The 20,628-nt window shown below is 42.9% G+C and overlaps 1 protein-coding gene across 7 annotated transcripts in view; it reads right to left on the bottom strand.

The window, feature by feature from the left end:
* The window catches only part of MTMR3 (myotubularin related protein 3), an 80,346-nt gene that overhangs the window by 38,641 nt on the left and 21,077 nt on the right, over positions 1 to 20,628 (bottom strand). For all 7 annotated transcript variants that reach the window (XM_065851329.2, XM_071816245.1, XM_065851327.2 and 4 more), the window contains 4 exons: positions 8,994 to 9,070; positions 5,957 to 6,032; positions 5,516 to 5,605; positions 4,272 to 4,388 (listed from right to left, as the gene is read on the bottom strand). In XM_065851329.2, coding sequence (XP_065707401.1) covers positions 4,272 to 4,388; positions 5,516 to 5,605; positions 5,957 to 5,959 — 210 coding nt within the window. In that variant the 5' untranslated portion in view covers positions 5,960 to 6,032; positions 8,994 to 9,070. The remainder of the gene's footprint in view (positions 1 to 4,271; positions 4,389 to 5,515; positions 5,606 to 5,956; positions 6,033 to 8,993; positions 9,071 to 20,628) is intronic.

The following is a 20,628-nucleotide window of genomic DNA, read 5'->3' as shown; positions in this document are numbered from 1 at the left end:
TCTGAAGTTATCTCATTTTAAACAATAACAACATTCTACAGCTCAAACTTTGTATTTTTGAAATTAAAAAACCAATAAATTAATTGCTGAAACTGTTACCCAGCAGCAGTACAAGATACATTTAGAGAATGAGACGGCTGGAGTAAGAAAAAGCACAAGATGTGTTTCCACGTCGTGGTTCGACCCTCGAGGACCATGGCCAGGATGCTACCCCATTTCCCTGAAAATAAGCCCTACCCCAAAAATAAGCCCTAGCATGATTTTTCAGCATGCTCGAACTATAAGCCCTACTCCAAAAATAAGCCCTAGTTAAAATTCATTTTTAAAAGTCCATTTAAATAGTGCCCAGGCAGCTATACATGTAAAAAAGGAAAACTAACTGGCAGTAGAATGCAGCAGGACAGATGGGACAAAATGTGATGACACAACTATATTTGAATAAATACGGATATTTTTTTTTGGTTCAAGAAGAAATGTAGATCGTTGTTCATGGCAAAATAAGACATCCCCTGAAAATAAACCCTAACACAACTTTTAGAGCAAAAATTAATATAAGACACTGTCTTATTTTGGGTGGAACAGCGTATAAGCCCCTTCACGGGTCACTATGCTCTGTACCCTAATACACCATTTGCCCCGAGTGTCTCCTGGATAGCGCGTGGCACCCATGAGCTGTAATTAGCGTTTACTGCTTGTTTTGCCAGTTCAGAGCCCAAGCTGGTGCCAGTGTTATGGTACAGATGGGCACCTGGAGCAGCAGGAGCCCCAGGCATGTGCTGTGCGTCCCGAAGCGGGAAACGGGACACACGGAGGAACTGAGGATGCGAGGGCAGCTCGGAAGGACATGGAGGAATCAAACCCCTCCAGGTGCAACCTCATCCGTCCAACCTACAAGGAGCACCTGACAGAAGTTTTGCTTTCATTACAACTAATTACTCTTGGGTTTTGTCTTGAAGCGATCATTTAGTCCCCACTCTGCTTTCACAATTAACATGCAATGTGAACAATTTGAGTATCAGGATCTGAGAATTAAACAAGGACTAAGCTACCATCCGGCCCACAATGAAACAAGGACTAAGCTACCGTCCGGCCTAGAATGAAACAAGGACTAAGCGCTACTGTCCGGTCCAGAATGAAACAAGGACTATGCTACTGTCCAGCACAGAATTAAACAAGGACTAAGGGCTACTCTCCGGCTCAGAATTAAACAAGGACTAAGCTACCGTCCAGCCCAGAATGAAACAAGGACTAAGCTAGTGTCCGGCTCAGAATTAAACAAGGACTAAGCGCTACTGTCCGGCACAGAATGAAACAATGACTAAGTTACTGTCCGGCTCAGAATTAAGGACTAAGCTACTGTCCAGCACAGATGAACCACAACTGTGCTACAGATAAAACAAAACACCAAACCAACCATTTTTTCAAAGGCCAAGCAAGAGAAAGCTCATACTAAAACACACTTCATCCCCAAAACCAATGTCTCCCTCATCTCACCAACATGACTTTTCTCCTTTTTGTTTTTACTGTGTCCAAGATCTATTTGAAGAGGCCCCATCCAAGTCCACTGCTCCATAAGCAATTGTTTTTCTCCATGTAAGCTCATTGCATGGTTTCATAGACTCCTGCTCACAGGGAGAAAAATGATTCGACAGCAGCACCAGCTGCAGAGGTTGAGATTTTCCCAAGGAGAGCCAAGCGTCAGAGCTCAGCCTGGGAACCAAACTGCCCGTGTGCACCGAGAGCTCCCTGTTGAGTCTGCATTTCTGTCCCACGGATAAATGTAAGTCAACACTTTTGAATGTCATAATCCCTCCAAGTTACGCACGGTCTACTGGATCTTTTGCTTTTGCATTTAAACCACTGCGCTGCTATTACTACCGTGATCTAGGAAATGATCCCCAGCAAAGACGGGTGCATACAGCCGTTTTCCACAGCATTGCAATGTGGGCGTTATCGACTTTTAAACGTTTTTATTTTCAAGCACGGGTGCAACGAGTGATCCAGCATCACTGTGCTGCTTACTGAGGTTTCCCAGGCACTGTTTTGACAGCCAGTCTATTGAATTGCAAAGAGAGAGAGAGAATAGTAAGGTGAACAAAACCAAGAACAAACACCAGGAGAATCCATTTTTAACTGGATTCCAATTCCATCACGCAGTTGCCTTTACTATTGGATCACTTCTACCATGAGAACATCCCACCCGCTTCCAGGAGACACCTGCGCACAACGGCCGCATGTTTAGGCACAAGGGACCGATTCCTGCTACAGTAATACAAATATTTGCTAAGAATCCTCTTTCTTACACAAAAGCGCTTCTCTCCGCTGAGCTGACAAGGGTGTTAGTGTGGCTGGACTTGGTCAGGATAGCGATTCTTAAGAAAATAAGCCAAAATTATGAACAAAATAAGCAAACCCCCCTCCACGTCCTAATGTCAGTCAGTTGTAAATTCTTAAAAATGTCTTTTTACAGATGTTTTCTGAACGGCTCTCGTGATACAATAAACAGTAGGAAAGAACCAAGATGAACTCAATCAATAATTGAGAAAATCACTGTCTGATCAATAGTTTTGATCGACAGTAAGCAAAGTGATTATTACGCCAATATTTAACAAGTTAAATGGTCCCCAATTATTCTAAGTGTGTTCTATCCTTAATGCAAATCCTGTCTGCCTTGGTTTCATCCTGCATTATTAGTAATGGCCATATATAGTTACAGAAGAATAATCTGTATTCTGCTCTACCTCATACACTATCTAATTGATCCTTTCTGGTTAATGGTGACGTGTGACGCAGGACGAACGAACCTGGAGACACCAGACAGTGAAAGGGCAGCTACTGGATGTGAAAGCCAGGGAAGCAAAATTAATATGGACTCTTTCCTTGGCAATTCTTGCTACTGTTCAAAAAATATTAATACCAGTTAATACCCCTAATGTGACAGTAAGCGTGGTACATGTATTAGTGGTCTCCCTAAGAAAGTAACTATTATTTCCTGGCATTCCTCAGGACGACTTCTTGATTTCTAGATCTACAGTGTAATTTCTATGGTCAGAAATAATACCTTTATTTGCTGAAAATCATCATGAGTTTTAGCACTTTAATGATGGACACAGATGCTCACCAGCCTACTGCAACAATTCATGAACTCAAATAGCGCTTAAAGTGATTCAGAACTACGACACAGGCACATTTGCAAGTCTGTAGATAAGACAGCTATACCAGAGACAACATAAACCAGTACAGATGGAGTTTCAGTTACCAAATAATGTTTTTCTGGCACAAAATAATTAAACAACAATTTACATTGGCAAACACGAGATCAGTCAGGTGCACAGGAGATCTCGCTGATGTCCAGTCTGCTGTGTCTCACTCATGTATGTGCTGGACACTTGTTGACTCTTATATTTTGTTTCTTTATATTTCTCAGGTGGGAATAACACACAGTTCTGGTGTTTTCCACTTAACTCACCACCACATAGTTCAGGATTTGTGACCAACACATGGCAACTGTGACCAACTGTCAGGGACAGGGCTTGTCTTGAAATAAGGAGACTGGCAAAAAAACCCATCATCAGGACAAAAAAGCTTTGATTCTTCGGATTTTGTGTTACCAGTTTTAGTACCGATATCCACAAAAACATTTCTGTGCCATGTATAATGTTGTATCAAATTCTAGATAGTTCACAAATGGTATTACAACTGCTATAAGTCAGAATTATACTATTGCAAAGGACTATACAATGCCCTTTAATTTGTCTGTGACCATCGGTAGCTGGATGTGTAACCATTTTTAAGAATGGATCCTTGGGGTAAAGCTCTTCAAGGAAACATGAATGGCCAAGCCCCGGCTCCCATATGTCAATGACTGTACTCACATTACCCAGCTTCAGGTGTGTCAATTCAGCAGCTGGACCTGCTTCCACCTTCAGGAGCTTCAAGCAAAGCACAAATCTAGTTTGGGTTCCTAAAGAGCCCTTTGGAAGACGTGGGATTTATTAATAACTCCCAATTGCACCCAGAGCTCGGGGAGAACAAACAGCTGTACAGAGAATGGAGAGCTGAGCGATGTGAATTTTCCTTACGAAGCCCAATTTGCAGAGTGGCTGAGGCATCTTTTGATGTCTAAATATGCATCTGTCCTCCCTGAAAAACCTCATAAAGAGATTTTCCATCACCTTAAAAGGCAGGATCGCTGCACTCTGATCCTCAATTCTCTCATTTGGGTTGAGTTCAGAACATGATACGACCACAGTAGCACGAATGACACTTACATTCACAACAGACTCCTTGAATTTGATGTGGAGCCTGTAATTGGAAAGCGCAATGATGGCATCCTCCGCTCGGCCGACGTACTCCGTGCTCTCACCATGAAGCTCAATGAACGGGACCTTCCGAACGGGAAGAAAAATCTTTCAGGAACCATTTACCACAAAGGTGCAACCTCTTGTAAGTATAAATTCAAGCACACATCATGATAAAATCCAAATGAAACGCTGCTGAGAGCTCAGCCCAGCTATTACTGCTGAGGCAAGTCTGGGGTAAGGTTGGTTCAGAGGTTAATTGTAGCTTTTGTTAAAAATGATTCCTCATTTTCTCTTCATTTTCCTGAGTAGCAAGTGCTTGGTCAGGGAAAACAAGGATTTTTTAAATGAAAAATCTGAGTAAAATTTTTGGCAAGAAGTCTGACCAACCCCTTGATTTACACTCACTCCTTACTTAATGGAGGGTGGCATTTCCATGATGTTAATTAAATTCATCCTTACGTATGCAAACCATAAAATGAACAATCATCTATGCTACTGGTCCACAATATTCACTGAGAAGCTCTTGTAACCAGCTTAGACTGGATCCCTAAATGCTGAAATCAGCTGGACAAACTGCACCTTTTGCTTCTCACTGCAAATAGAAAATGCACAACATGCTGCTGCTTTATGAAGCTAGAAAACCTGCCTTCGTATCACACTACACGTAACAATTTCAACCGTTTAACTAAAAATCTGACTTAAGCCCCATTTAGCTGAGCTGGGTAAAACCTGAAAATAATCTGGTTCTACACCAGTATAGCTTAAATCAATTAAAAATATTTTCTATTAAAACAATATGTCTTCAGTTGATGAGAGAGTGTCTATGTGGATCAGTCACTTGAACTAAATCCATTTCAAAAGGAACTCTGGGAACCTGAGAAACCCCAAAAAATATCAATTTCATCCAAAATAAAGGCTTTTGGTTTCTCTGTAACATGAAGTAACAGTCGTACTTAACTAGCTCAGTGTTAGTTTGAGTTCTAAATGATGGAATAAAGCCTAGCACTTGAAATTATTGCAGAATTACTGGCTATATTTTTCAGCCACTCTAAGGAAACTCTTGTAATACAATGCACAAGCTCCCCGTCCTACCAACAGTGCATGAATAGTTAAAATGTGTTTCTCCTCTGACTGCGCTGGATCATGAGTTAAAATCCTATAGGAGAGGCTGGAGAACCTCTCGACCAGAGATATCGGGACATGGCCATTACCTGCAGGTTCTCGTCCTCTCGGATCAGTTGCTTCCTGGGAAAGATCTGATTAGCCTGGATGCATTCAAGGCTGTGCTGAGTCTCTTCATCCTAAAAAGCAAAGTGGGACAGTTCACTGAGCGCCATCGCTTGCCGCCTCCTTCAACACCGCTATCAACGAGCAACCAAAACCCCCACCAGGATGGGCTCTGCAGAGAATTCGGGTATGGGTAACTTAATAATGGCACTGAACTTGCAAAGCCAAGCACCCCAACTAAATAAAATAGAAACAGGTTTCCTTCCTGCTGACTGACTAACACAGTCATTAGAAAAAAGACTTATAACAGTATTAGGAAAAGAGTATGAGTCTAGTCTAGCGCTAAAATTACATCAATTCTCTAATGTTTTTCAGATTTTAGCCTATTCTGCTCTGTAACAGACCCTACAACCTCTTTTTCTTACCATGACAGGCCCTGGATAGGAGGAGAAATCCTCGTCTTCTCTCACAATACTTGGAGGCTCTTCTTATTATTAAAATCTAGAAAACCAGAAAAGTGTAACAATGAAGTTAAACTCATTTGCTTTCATCAAACAAATACAAATTAACTTTTAAAGACCGAGAGTTCAGTTGTTAGACAACTGCAAGCAAACATAATCATGAAAAGATGAAATCCATATAAACTGACTCTCCCGAGAGACAAAATTGTTTCCAAATGTGTCTGGCTCCTTCTGTTCATTCTGAAAAATCATCGTTAAAGGTTCTGCTGGGAGAACACCCGACCGATTGCAGCAATTACACCACTGTTGAGTTCATTTCAATTAAAACATGTTCATCTTTCTCCATCACCTGAGTTTTCTCCCAAGCCCTTTGCAGATGGTGATTCACAACCACACAGGCTATAAAGCCAAAGGGATCGTTGCAATAAGTGTCTGAGTTGTTCTGTAACACAGGCCAATAGAGCCTCCTGAAATCACCTTGTTTCAACCATGGCTTATGAATTAAAGTTCATATACAGATCAAACTCCTCATTTTAGAGTTATGACTTATTTTCTACATCCATGGATGCATCAAAATATCCATTTGCTTGCAGTGACCTTTCCAAAGGCTCCAGATCACTATACACTACTGAATGGCCCTCTCCACCACCTATTAACAATAGATAACAATATCAATCTAATAACAATAGTAATAATAATAATATAATAACAATCCCCCAAGCTTTAATCATCTGCAGATTTTCTGGAAATATTGAAGAACATACAGTCTTGATATTTATGCCTATTAGGCGTAATCATGGAAGTGAGTATAAGAGTTACAATTTGATTTTGAGGTTTATCTTACATTCAATTTTTAAAATTCAGGTATAATTTTAAATTTACACATGGTATCCCCTCTGTAAAAAAATTATTCATTCAGGTATTTTATGAGACTTGTGCAAAGAAGATACAAATGAAAATATATCAGTTGAGATCACAGAATCCCAGAATGTGAGGGGTTGAAGGGCCCTGGAAAGCTCACCCAGTGCAATCCCCCCATGGAGCAGGAACACCCAGCTGAGGTTCCACAGGAAGGTGTCCAGGCGGGTTTGAATGTCTGCAGAGAAGGAGACTCCACAACCTCCCTGGGCAGCCTGGGCCAGGCTCTGACACCCTCACCAGGAACAAGCTTCTTCTCAAATTTCAGTGGAACCTCCTGTGTTCCAGTTTGCACCCATTGCCCCTTGTCCTGTCACTGGTTGTCACCCAGAAGAGCCTGGCTCCATCCTCCTGACACTCCCCCTTTCCATATTGATCCCCAGGAATGAGTCCCCCCTCAGTCTCCTCTTCTCCAGCTCCAGAGCCCCAGCTCCCTCAGCCTTTCCTCACACGGGAGATGCTCCACTCCCTTCAGCATCTTGGTGGCTGCGCTGGACTCTCTCCAGCAGTTCCCTGTCCTCTGGAACTGAGGGGCCACAACTGGACACAATATTCCAGCTGTGGTCTCCCCAGGGCAGAGCAGAGGGGCAGGAGAACCTCTCTGACCTACTGACCACCTCCTTCTAACCCACCCCAGGTACCATTGGCCTTCCTGGCCACAAGGGCCCAGTGCTGGCTCATGGTCACCCTGCTGTCCCCAGGACCCCCACGTCCCTTTCCCTTATGCTGCTCTCCAACAGCTCGTTCCCCAACTTATACTGGAACCTGGGGTTGTTCGTGCCCAGATTCAAGACTCTACACTTGCCCTTGTTCTATTTCATTACATTTCTCCCCGCCCAGCTCTCCAGCCTGTCCAGGTCTCTGATGGCAGCACAGCTTCCAGTGTCACCACTCCTCCCAGCTTGGTGTCATCAGCAAACTTGCTGACAGTCACTCTATTCCCTTATCCAAATCATTGATGAATATATTGAATCATACAGGTCCCAGTACTGACCCATCAGCAGAGAGCATCCAAATTACTGCACAACACGGTTCTTGTTCTAACTGCTGCACTCGGCTGCAAAACAGCTCCTATCAGAATAATGTGGCTTTTTACGTGAGTGTAAGAACCTTTTTATGGTGAATTTTGGGAAAGCTGTATGAAAAAAATACAGGGGTTTCAGTCTGAACCAGGATTAGATCTCATCTGTGATGCTGCCAAGATAAACGGTACAAGAACTTCTATGACTGGTTCTAAAACAAATAGTTTGCACACTCACAGTGCTTCTAGAATGAGTGAAACGCTTCGTCAAGTGCACAAGAGAATTTCTGAATATTGTTGGCAAACATATCAAGAAACATCGAATAAAGCTGATCCCCCTGAAGAAATCGATTCTCAAGTTGACTCATGGCATTGTTTTCTCATTAGTTGCAGAAAGGAATCAGAATTCTCGTTTTGTTTAATTGCAGTTGGCACATAAACGGCTCCTCTATGACATTCCAACCATTTCCCAGAAACCAAATGTTCAAACAGAGCTTCGATAATAACTGACCAAGAAAACATCTTCGCAAAGAGCACCCTCAAATTCAGGCTCCTACTTATAAATAGGATCCCATATAAATAGCAGAGACCTATAGTGTAGTGAAACTTGCTTATATTGTTAGAAATAATATTGGTTTTTTGTCAGGACTGAGGCCAAAACAGGTTATGTTATCAATTTACTGTGCTGCCCTTGCAACTGAAGTCTCACGTATATTAAATTACACCAAAAAGAGGTTTGTCTTGTTAATTCTCCATCCTTACGTTCTGCTTGAAAGGATAAATGAGCAGTAGAGGTTGGAACTTCAGCCTCCCTCCAAGCCACGATGGGAACATCTTAATTACCTTTCACTTCAGATGTGCCTTCTGGTCTAAATTATGTACATAATTAAGACTAGAAATAACCATCTGTTTGCCAGTCATTCTGAACAAAAAGAGATTCTGTAAATAAAGGATCATTTAAATTCACATATATTTAAATGCAGTTGGACTTATAACAAGGAGAAATTGGGGGGTGGGGGGTAGCTGGTAGCTGCTCTGCCCCAAAGAATACAATGAGCTTACCAAAGAACGAGATAATAAAAGTCCTCTTTGCCTCAGCAGGTTTCAACCGCGACTCCTCCGACACTTCACATTGGCAACTGCAAATAAAAAGACAGCGCTTTAAAACGTGAATCTTCGTTGCATAAAAACAAAGGTCGAGCAACTTGTACAAGAAATTCAACTGGTACGTTAGTCTTAATTAAAGAGGAAAAGTAAAAAGTACTGATATGGAAGTCATAACTCCTGAGATGTTATTATGCCCAAGGAGGGAATTCAACAATGGGGTTGGGACAGACGTGTGCTGGTCAAGGAACAGTTCAGAGATCACGGTCACAAAGCAACTCACATGTTTTTTAAACTTATTTGGTACACAGGAGTACAAAACATATCACTTAGCAATACAAGCTACCGGAGACCTTTTACAGAAGATCCACCTGGTTTGGTACTGATCTTCCAAAGTGTTTTCAATTTTACACAACAATTACCTTTTTGCCCCCCAGCAAAGCAGATGAAAAGCTCCCAATAGTGGTTACTGCCTGGGCGCTTTTGGACAAAGCTGTGAAAAAAACCCACGTACGGCAACGCTCGCATGATCTCCTCATACCAAGCCTTATCTTTTTGGCTTTCCAAGTGCTGGACAAACAGCGATTTGCTCAAAAATAAATTTAAATGTTGTTTCACTAATATATATTAAAAAAAAAAAGTATCTATATGGAGAAAAGATCTGATTTGCTTCATTCCTCGCCACTCGTTACCACAGGTTTTCAGAGATGTCCTCTATAGGGACACAGAGTTCTATATGAAAATATCCAAACCTACAATTACAACTCCAGACTCAACCCAACCATTGAGCAGCCAAAGGGCTGGAATTGCAGCCCTTGGATCCACCGCAACCGCCTGCGTATGTGCCTGGCAAGTCTAATTCTCCAAACGTATCATTCTGCTGCTAGAAATAGTGTGCTTGTACCCCAACGTTCCACAATGAGGGAGAACTTTCACGTTCTGCTCCATTAGAAAAATAAATCTCTGGTTTGCGTTTGTGTCCTTTAGGTTACGGCTTGTGACAGGGGAAAAAAAAAACCCAAGAAATAGGACTGATATCGTAGAAAGAAATAATTTAAAAAGCACAAACTTGGATGCATCAAGTGAAAGAAATTCTAACATTGTGCACAGCAGGCACACTTCAGGGGAATCTCATAGATATCTACATGCAGCTACTATTTTAATTATCTGCGACATTAGGATGCTCTGCTTTAAAACACACAGAATCCCAGAATGTCAGGGGTTGGAAGGGACCTGTAAAGCTCATCCAGTGCAATCCCCCCATGGAGCAGGAACACCCAGCTGAGGTTCCACAGGAAGGTGTCCAGGCGGGTTTGAATGTCTGCAGAGAAGGAGACTCCACAACCTCCCTGGGCAGCCTGGGCCAGGCTCTGACACCCTCACCAGGAACAAGCTTCTTCTCATTTTTAAGTGGAACCTCCTGTGTTCCAGTTTGCACCCATTGCCCCTTGTCCTGTCCCTGGTTGTCACCCAGAAGAGCCCGGCTCCATCCTCCTGACACTCCCCCTTTCCAAACTGATCCCCAGGAATGAGTCCCCCCTCAGTCTCCTCTTCTCCAGCTCCAGAGCCCCAGCTCCCTCAGCCTTTCCTCACACGGGAGATGCTCCACTCCCTTCAGCACCTTCGTTGCCCTGTGTATGATCCCAGCTACTAAAAACCTCAGCTAAGCAGGAATTACAATTTTATAAAATAGTTTCTAAAAGCAACACTTGGTTACCTGCGGAGATCAACTTTTTTTTTTTTTTAATTTATTTTAAAACATCTCCCAACCAACAGGCCAAACCCAACTCCAACAGCTTTATGAGCTGATGATTTAACACGGCACCCGGAGCAGCAAGGACAGAGTTTTACTCTGAGGTACCAGCCTGATCGAGCAACACGTTGAACTTTACAGCCGCCTGGTTGTACAAAGTCGCCTTTGACGGGAATATTCAACGAGCTTATTAAACAACAACCAAAAAAGGCACAAAGGCAGATTACGCAAGTCTAGAACGATTCAGAGAGTTTTCTGGCCACATCCTTGCTTTTAAAAACACAAGATACACATTGAGGGTAGCAGGAGATAGACTTATTTTGTGTGCTCAAGGTGCAAGAAATAAACCTTCACAAGCCTGCAACAAGCTTTTTATTGAATGTAATGCGGTTTGGAAGAAGCCGTCGAATCTCCAGGGTTTTGTAGCGAAGTTTGAAAACAGGAGAAAAATGTTCCGATAGAAGCGTTAATAATTGCGCTTTATTCCTGCCAGTCCTCAGCAAACACCCCGGGCCGCATTCCTCCGCGGGGCTGCGGGGCGCAGATAAGCACCTCTAATGTTATCGCTTCCTAAGTCAAGCGCTTGTGCCAAAATTGAAGAAAAAAGACAGAAAAAAAATACACTGACTGTAAAAAAAACCAACAAAAAATAAACCACAAAATCAAAACACTAATTACTGACGGGAGGGGCCGTCCCAAGCGCTGGGTGTGTTTAATTAATATTGCCCGGCACATGGGCGCTCGCTGCCCCGCAGAAGGGGACACATCCCCCCCATCCCTGCGCTCCCACCGTTTCCTTGGCATTTATCTGCAAAAATCAGATGGGCGGCACAGGAAAGCAAAGGGGAGAGGATGGAGAAGTGAACGGGACCCTCTCGTTAAATCCCACATCAGCACACGTGTCTAGTAAAGGAATTGGCTTTGCACCATGCTTCTTCCTAGGTGCTCACATCCTCGGAGCTGCTTTGGGTTCAATTGCTTTTATATTAACATTTAACGCAGCCTGATTTTAAACATGTAAGAAGTCACTCTGCCCTAAGGCTCCAGACAATGTGAACAGGAACCCTTCAACTCAGTTTTTGCTTCGAACCATCTTCTTCTGACTATTTTGTGACCTTGGGTACGAGGTGAACACTTCAACCAGCACAGCGGTCTTGCCTCTCCTGGTTTTTCTTGGAAGATGCTATGGACAAGAAGAGTGGCGGGATGATATAGCAATCATACTGTGAGACGGAAACACAAGTCATAATATGGTTGTGGGAGAAAATTCAGAGAAATTGTTTCCAAGTTGGTAGAACGTTTATCCCTGAAGATATTCCCAGCTTGAGCAAGCCAACAACACTGACCCTACTCTGAGCAGAACACTGGCCTACACAACCTCCCAGCTAAATTATCCCATCAGCCTGCGACTGTGTTTTTCTTGACATTATTTAAATAAAACACCAGCAAATAGGTAGGAAAAACAGCCCCGAGAAGTTTTGATAAACATGTTTGTTTAATTAGGAGATTGGGAAGTTGTCGCTTCGGTTTCTTAGCAAAAGGCTGTGCCTTGCAAGAACAGAAGAGGTTTGGTTTGATAAGCGTGAAGTGAAATGGCAAAATACATCCCAATTTTCTCTAGCCACACACAAAGCTATCCTCATAAAGACACAGGTAAACAAGAGCAAACTTTCTTCTGCTATTTGGAAGGTGTATTTTCTCTTCCCTTCGCTGCAATACGGCATTTCCGCACTGCGCGCGCCGTCTCATGTTGCAACCTCCATATGATGCAAGTGTGGCTACTGATTAGAATTTCTCTATTTCCATTTACGTTTCTAACTTCGCAATATTCCTGTTCCCACGCAGCCCGGCTCTGCAGCAACTCAACCTCCTCTTGCACCATATCGCATTCTACCCATTTCATCACCTTTTGTTTGGCCGCTTTCTGCTCAGCTTCAGCTTATTTTCCTCCTCTTTCACGTTCTTCCCAGCAGATTTTAGATTGCTCTCCTCCAAAACCATTTTTACCCTCTTGTTAGCATGCTAAGGAATAGGAACCGAGTGCCACTACCAGCTCCCTTGCACTCAGGGTAATGTGGGCACCTCGTGGTTGGGCCAAAAAACACAGAGGGGACACGAGCGTTGCGACCTCCACCCTGAGCACGGCCGCTCTGATGCCAGAGAGCGGATACAAAGCTGCTGCTTAACAGAAACTTTTAAACACATGTACACAGAGAATCAGAGAATCATTTTAGTTGGAGAAGACTCTCAGGATCGTGGAGTCCAACCATAACCTAACTCTACACTGCCCCATGTCCCTGAGACCTCATCTAAATGCTTTTTCAACCCCTCCAGGGATGGTGACTCCAGCACTGCCCTGGGCAGCCTGTTCCAATGCCCCACAGCCCTTTCTGCAAAGAATTTTTTCCTAATATCCAATCGAAACAACCCCAACTTCAGGGAGGTATTTTCTGGTTTCTACTGCCATGTGTCTGCTCCATCACACACTTGTGCAGATGAAGCCACATCATTTCCAGTTTGAACATGAAGGAATGTTCACATCAATACTCAAACACAAAGATATAGAATATCGCGCCTCAACATGGATGGGAAGCATCCTGCCTAAGAGCACTAGCCTTATTCCATTTTCCTTTCTACCTGTGCTTCTGTGAGTGAAGAAGAAAGTTAATTACAGGAGTCCAGAGCATCAAAAAAGTTCTGTCAGCATCGGTCACTGCCCTGACTCACACATTAATGGTAAGGCAATTTATTTGCCTGTGCAAGCCTTTCCAGGCAGGCATGTGTGCTTCCTTCAGCTTCCCACTCAGAAGAGGCATTGATCTGGTTTTAAAGCCTCTGATTAAGCTGATTATCTCTGCATACTGGTGAAGAGAGATCACTTCTTACACTGCAAAAATGAAATGTAGAAGCAGTAGTTCAAAGTTAAACCCCAAAACATCTCGAGCAGTAAAAGCAAAGCACGGAATGGCAAATAATGCAGTGGGCAAAGAGCTCCTGAGCCTGCAGCCAACCAAGAGCTCATGGAGGAGAGGGAAATTCAATCCTGTGTAACGGGAAAATGGACCTTCCTTAACTGATATAAAGAATCAAATGCAGTGGAACTTTAGGTGGGATTATAGCATTGATTATTCCAATAAATAGGAGGTTTTTTAGGAAGAATACTTCTGAATCAAAGATTTATATATAAATGTTCTCCTTCACTGATCTGAAAACAACACAGGTCAAAAGACCACAGCAAGCTGGACACGGAAATCTGAAGAAAATGTCACGTTTTCTTGCAAGATAAATTCCTTTTTCATTCGGATAAAGCCCTGAGAGCCAAATGCTGCAATTGTTCATACAGAAGCCAGGATACAATTCACCCAGAGATCTTCTGCTGAACCACTGGAAGTTTAAAATCCAAATTAATCACCCATTCTGTCATTTCCCTTTTATTTCAATTACTCCATACTCCTCTGTTTTATGTGCATGACAAGTAACATCTTGGAAGGCCCAATGAGTTTGGTGTGAATTGTGTGCAGATCTGCAGGGACGGGATCTGAATCCAACAGTCGTATATGAGAGGAGGCAGGACACAAAACACTGACCAGAGCTTGAGCTGCTGGAAACTCAGGACATTTGGGTACATTCTAAGCCAGAAAAGTGACTGAGTGTGCTGGGGAGGGGATATTATGTCAAAAGTTAACCAGAGAGCCATGAAAACAGGGCAATATTAGACTGAAGTTATGAAACAGAAAAAGCAAATCAGCAAGACTGAGACCGGGCAGCAAAAGTTTCCACTGAGGATGGTGGAAGATGGGGAAGAAGGGAATCATTTGCTCCTCACACTTCCTATTTTTCCACTAAGGTTCTCCCAAGCCGTGTGCCATGAGTCACACTCCCCTCTTTCTTCCTTTGGAAAAGAAAAGCAACAAACAAACAGGCTGTTAAAGTCTCAAAGGTTTTACTCATCCCCCTTCCCTCCTCTGGGACCATTCTGCTTCAAGCCAGTCCCTGCCGTTAACTGCACGAGCCCTGGGAACAGTGGCTGCTGTTGGAGAGCAGCGTTAATCACCACAGGCTCCCTACGCATTGTATTAACATTTTACTGACAGTCAATGCTAAAGAGATCTACAAAAAATTTTTTAAAAATTTGAAAATAGGAAGAACCAAGAAGCAAGTTGGATTAGAAGTCTTCGTTGGTGTTTCAAGTCACACTCCCATGGGTATTATTTTTTCCCCACTGAACTGCTTCAGGGTAACACACAGTTACACTATCGGCTCCTAAGCACGGAAGCTGACCTCATTTTCACCATACTTTGTCTGGCACAAAGCTTTTAAAACCTCTTTACCAAATCACCACTCAAAGCTTTGTAGTAAGCCAACTTTATTGAAAAACCAAGTATCTGCTAGGAATAACCACTTCTCAAAGCATTAAGTAGGGTAAGTTACTACGAGGTGTCTGTAGCAAGAAAATCAGCCCCCCCCAGAGGCTCAGAGCAACGGCATCGATCAGCCAGGACACAGAAAAGTCTCTTTTCAATAATCAAGGTCTATAATGACAACACTTATCGCACACCTTGCACAATGCAATTACGGACTATAGTTTTAATCCATTAATTCTTAATTGCATTGAAAAGAGCTGTCCTGTCAAGGAGGCCATTGGGGGAGATGGATTTCCACCTTGGCTGTGTTCAGGATGCCGTTCGGTGTTCGGTGATTGACACCAACTACTCTACACAGGAGTGGAAGTTACTCATTTCCAATGGCCTAACACCAGCACTTGGTAAAAACTGTGGCACACTCCAAAAATGCCTTTAATATGACACTTATGGTGATTTTGCTATGAAATAGACTTCGCTTGCATTCCCTGAAACATCAGAACGGGTAGTGCTCCCATAGTCCCTTCCAGCAAAACACTCCCCTGCCTTATCTTACACCAACCCTGACACTTCAGACCCCTCATAACGTAATTCAGCTCCGAGGTGCGAGAAAAACTAATCCAGAGAGAAGTCAGACAAAGGAACTACTACTGTACAGTGTTGTATGTGCTGCTTGCTTGCAGAGCAGATGTCAATAAAAAGCACCTGCATATCCTTCAGAATCCAGAGGATTTGAGGCAGCTTAAGAATCACTGCAACACCTGCAGAATGACATTTTCCTTACAGAACTAGTCAATTTGCTTGCTCATCTCTTAAACTACTTACATATTTATTTCTCAAAGCACTAAGCAGGCTAAGTTTAAATGGTGGAGTTTACTGTTCAAACAGCAATTACCCTCAGAAAGCCCTGAGCTGCAGCAGAGCTCCAGCACCCACCTGCGTCCTGCACCAACAGGAACGCTGTCATCTTTGGGTAGAATACACAGTATTTCTGTCAGCATCTGTGAATTTGGGATGAAGAGCTGGTCTCTTCCAAACCAGTCACGATAGAGGATAAGCATATTTCTTCATAGCATTAATACTACTGTTTATTTACAGTAGGAAAGTGTTGAGTTCAGGTATGTATTTATTAGTACATGCAGAACTATTCTGCTCACAATGGAATCAAGCAATCATATTGGAAGAGCTGACCTAGGCTTTATTTAGTGACAAGGGACAACTTTTTATTAACCAACCACCTAAACTGCACATTTCAGGAGTTAATCAAGGATCAGGTTAGCTTTTCTAGCCAGATAAATAGTTGTTTTCTCCAGAGCAGGTCAAATACTTGCTTGGGCATCATCCACAGAACTGCCAAAACATCAGCAGCACCCGCTGTTCAACCACCCCCTCACTATGTGTAAATACCGTGAGGCAAAAGTCAAATTAGGAAGAGATAAAACCATGTGTGCTTGTGCATGATAAGGAGAGCAGCAAGAGCTGGGTTAGGAAACACTTGCAGCTTAAGTGAGCAGAAGGAATTTTCTGCTCACTCCTATTTAGAAAGTTCCAGCTTCAAGGCAGACACATGATTTACCAGAACAGGCTGCTGTTTTCCTTACCTTTGAGCAGCTAACCCATTCCAGCCCACAGCAAACACATTATCGCATCGATCCATCTCCAGTTTCAACTCCTCCAGGCTCTCAGGAGTCGGTTCTGTTACTATTCAGGTTTTCTCCAGCAGGAGAGCAGATTCCCGCCAGTGCTGCCCTTCAACCAGCACAGCTCTGAGGAGCTCGGGCTCCTCGCGTGTATTGAGATGTACCCAGAACTCAGATGCCTTCCCCCATTAAGGAGCCTTCCTATATTTAGATCACAAGGGACAGACAAACTGGTTTGGCCGATCTACCAGCACAGGGCCTTCAAGAAACCTGCTACTTGATGTCCGCCCTTTGGTCAGCTGATTCAAGTCACTAGGAGAAAAAAGCAGAAGAGCAAATACCTTTTCTTCTATGGTTAAATCACTTCCAAATATTAAGGCAGTTGTTTATTCCCATCTTCTTCCATTCATGGAAAATCACGGTTACTTTCAGAAGCAGGAAATGTAACTGGAAAAACACCATTTTCGATTTGCACTTAAGAGCTAGAGATGGGACTCCGGAATTAAAATAAAAGGTAAAGAATTATAAGCTTAAAAAGTATCTTATGGACACACAGAGAAAGGATCCCGAGCCACGTGCAGATGGAACCGTGGTGAGGGGCTCTGAAGAGCCAAGACCACATCTCTCAAGAGCTCCATCACAGACCAAGGGTTTCAACAGCATTCAATTACATACATTATGAGCATCTAGTATTAAGCACAGAGGTGTTCAATGGACTAGTTCGTTTTGTCATTCCTCTAAAGGCACAACAGTGGTGTTTCAGAGCCGGTTGACTCTCTGATGTAATTTTTTAAGCTTGTTTCTAAGTCCAGGAGCCCTCCAGCTACTTCAGCGAGGCAATACGCTACACAACCGCCTTGTTCCCATCTTGAAAATAAAGGCAGGAACAATAACAATTTCTACAATCCTGTTTCCAGACTGCCCAGAGAGGCTGAGCTCAGTCATGGCAACTCCCTCAAATCTTTTCTTTATACAACACCTTCAATAATACTGAAAATACACAAACTTGTCAGTTTGCACTGAAGCTGCACAGACATCCAGAGCCAGGAAAGAATTTACTTGGATTAAAAGGATACACTTCTTCCAAAAAAACTAAACAGTGTGAAGCCAAAGTTAAATATATTTAGGCATTTCAGAGCAGCACACCAAAGAAGGTTCTGTGGTTGTTTTTAAGGCACATTTGTGTATCAAAACACTGAGTTTCAGTTAGAATTGAAATTAAGTTCTGCACTAGACTGCAGCTTTGTTAGTGAAACAAGGTCTGACATCCCTCCAGTGAATATTTATTGGCCCTTTCCTCCTCTAAAGTTAAAAATCCACGGATTTAAATGTTCGAGCTTCCTTAGGAAGAAGATATTTGCCTGTATGGTAACTGTGTCTCCTTTGAAATCACTGTTTCAATGGCAAGATCAACCACCAGGAACGTGTTTCTCTAGGGGACATGGATTTCCCACCTGCTCACTTCAGTCACCCACAGGAAGGTCTCTAGAGCAGATTAGTTTTTACCAAAAAGAGGAATTACTCCAGTATCCTATTTGATATGTCTGTACATATAGGCAAATGCATTCCTACAGCAACTCAACACTAGCAGCACCTAATCTACAGCAACCTTTGTTTCTAGTGTTGAATTATTGTAGAAATGCACTTGCCTGTATACACAGACATTTACGTCCTCGTCAGCTCTAATGGGACTATCCAGAACACACTTCTTCCCAGAATTTGGTTTAGTGTGGATTCACTCGAGTCAGGCAAACCTCAATTTGAAACCTCTCTTGCCTCTTTTCCCTAGAGAAACTCATTGATATTGGCACATATAACAAAGCCCGAGAAGGGAGAACATAAATAACCCAAACACCACAAGAAGTCATCTAAGTGTTTTAGCCTTTAGAGCACATTCGCTCCTTCCCTGTGTGACTCAAAACAAACCTAGTTTACTAAAGAAGACTTGGTTGTAATTAAGAGATAAATAATTTTAAAGGAACTAAAAGTTTGGGCTTTCCTGTTACCTAAACACAATACAGCCACATTATCTATAGGTATGGTAGAAGTGAGTGCTGTTCAACAGCTAATTCTGTTCTTGATGCATCAGGTAATTTTCAGTTTAAATACAGTTTAATCCAATATTTTAAAAAATATGTGAGTTTGTATGCAGGACACTTCAGTTATTCACTTGAATTTTGTTGCGCATTTGAATCATTCTCAGCCAGATTCAACCTTCCTTTAAATAAATACAAAACAGATTTATATCCATCCTTATGGGAAATTTCGCATGTCCCCTTCAAGTTGTATTTTATACAGATATGCAAGAACAAGTGCGTTAGTCCACAAGCTTGCTTAAAGATACGAAAAAGCCCAAGTTACACATTTGTAGCACAATTCTTAGCTGCGACTTGCAGATACCAATCTTCAACTAAATGCACAGAAGGAGCATTTCATAGTAAAGATCAACTAAATTCACCTGCTTTTATTCTTTATCCTGCAATTTGAAATACCCTCTGGTAAGCGACTCAGTAGCAAAACCAAGTCTGTACTTACCGAACATGCACTTAGAGATGTTTGTCTTCAACCTATGAGGATAAAACACTCATGTTGAATTTACTTAGATTTGAAAAGTAAATCAGGAAAGTTTGGGGAAAGAAAAAAAGGAGCGAGAGGTTTAGTACTTGAGTTTGGGGTCCTAATTTATTGCTTTGCTCCTGATGAAATTAAATGGCAAAAAAAACCCCTGACCTCAAGTGACATTTTGTTTCACGATGTGTAAGCGGCACGGAGCTGTTGGCAACCCATGAACACAAGACTGGGTCTGCTCAGGTATTCAAGGATCTCCTTAAAGATCTTATGAGGTGTGAACCTTGGTCAAAGTCCAAACCAAAAACAGGCAGGAATGTCTCTCCTTCCCATAACTGTAAAAATCAAAGGTGCCTGCAGGAAAGCTTGCACCAGGTCCAGGAGGACTCAACTTCAGAAAGAAACTCCAACTCAACACCAGAGAATTGTGTGCTCTTAGTCACAGAACAAAACTCAATACCCACATACAAAAGCGCAGAAGTGGCTTCTGCCCCTTTATGTCCAAATGGCAAAGTATTATAATGAAGAAGGATAGATACATATGCAAAAAAAAAAATCAGAATATGAGTCAAATGGGACAAGTGAACATCAGTCCAACTCTCTACTTCACAGAATCACAGAACCCCAGGATGTCAGGGGTTGGAAGGGACCTGGAAAGCTCATCCAGTGCAATCCCCCCATGGAGCAGGAACACCCAGCTGAGGTTCCACAGGAAGGTGTCCAGGCGGGTTTGAATGTCTGCACAGAAGGAGACTCCACAACCTCCCTGGGCAGCCTGGGCCAGGCTCTGCCACCCTCACCAGGAACAAATTTCTTCTCATCTTTAAGTGGAACCTCCTGTGTTCCAGTTTGCACCCACTGTCCCTTGTCCTGTCACTGGTTGTCACCCAGAAGAGCCTGGCTCCATCCTCCTGACACTCCCCCTTTCCATATTGATCCCCAGGAATGAGTCCCCCCTCAGTCTCCTCTTCTCCAGCTCCAGAGCCCCAGCTCCCTCAGCCTTTCCTCACACGGGAGATGCTCCACTCCCTTCAGCATCTTGGTGGCTGCGCTGGACTCTCTCCAGCAGTTCCCTGTCCTTCTGGAGCTGAGGGGCCACAACTGGACACAATATTCCAGCTGTGGTCTCCCCAGGGCAGAGCAGAGGGGCAGGAGAATCTCTCTGACCTACTGAGCACCCTCTTCTAATGCACCTCATGATGCCATTGGCATCCCTAACACCGTTTCAATTAGATCAAGTTGCTCAAAGATACGTCCAGCGAAGGGTTGAA

The sequence above is a fragment of the Patagioenas fasciata genome, chromosome 17 (assembly GCF_037038585.1).
Source record: "Patagioenas fasciata isolate bPatFas1 chromosome 17, bPatFas1.hap1, whole genome shotgun sequence".
NCBI lineage: Eukaryota > Metazoa > Chordata > Aves > Columbiformes > Columbidae > Patagioenas > Patagioenas fasciata.
Note: the sequence above shows the minus strand (reverse complement) of the source record. Positions and strands in the feature narration are given on the sequence as shown.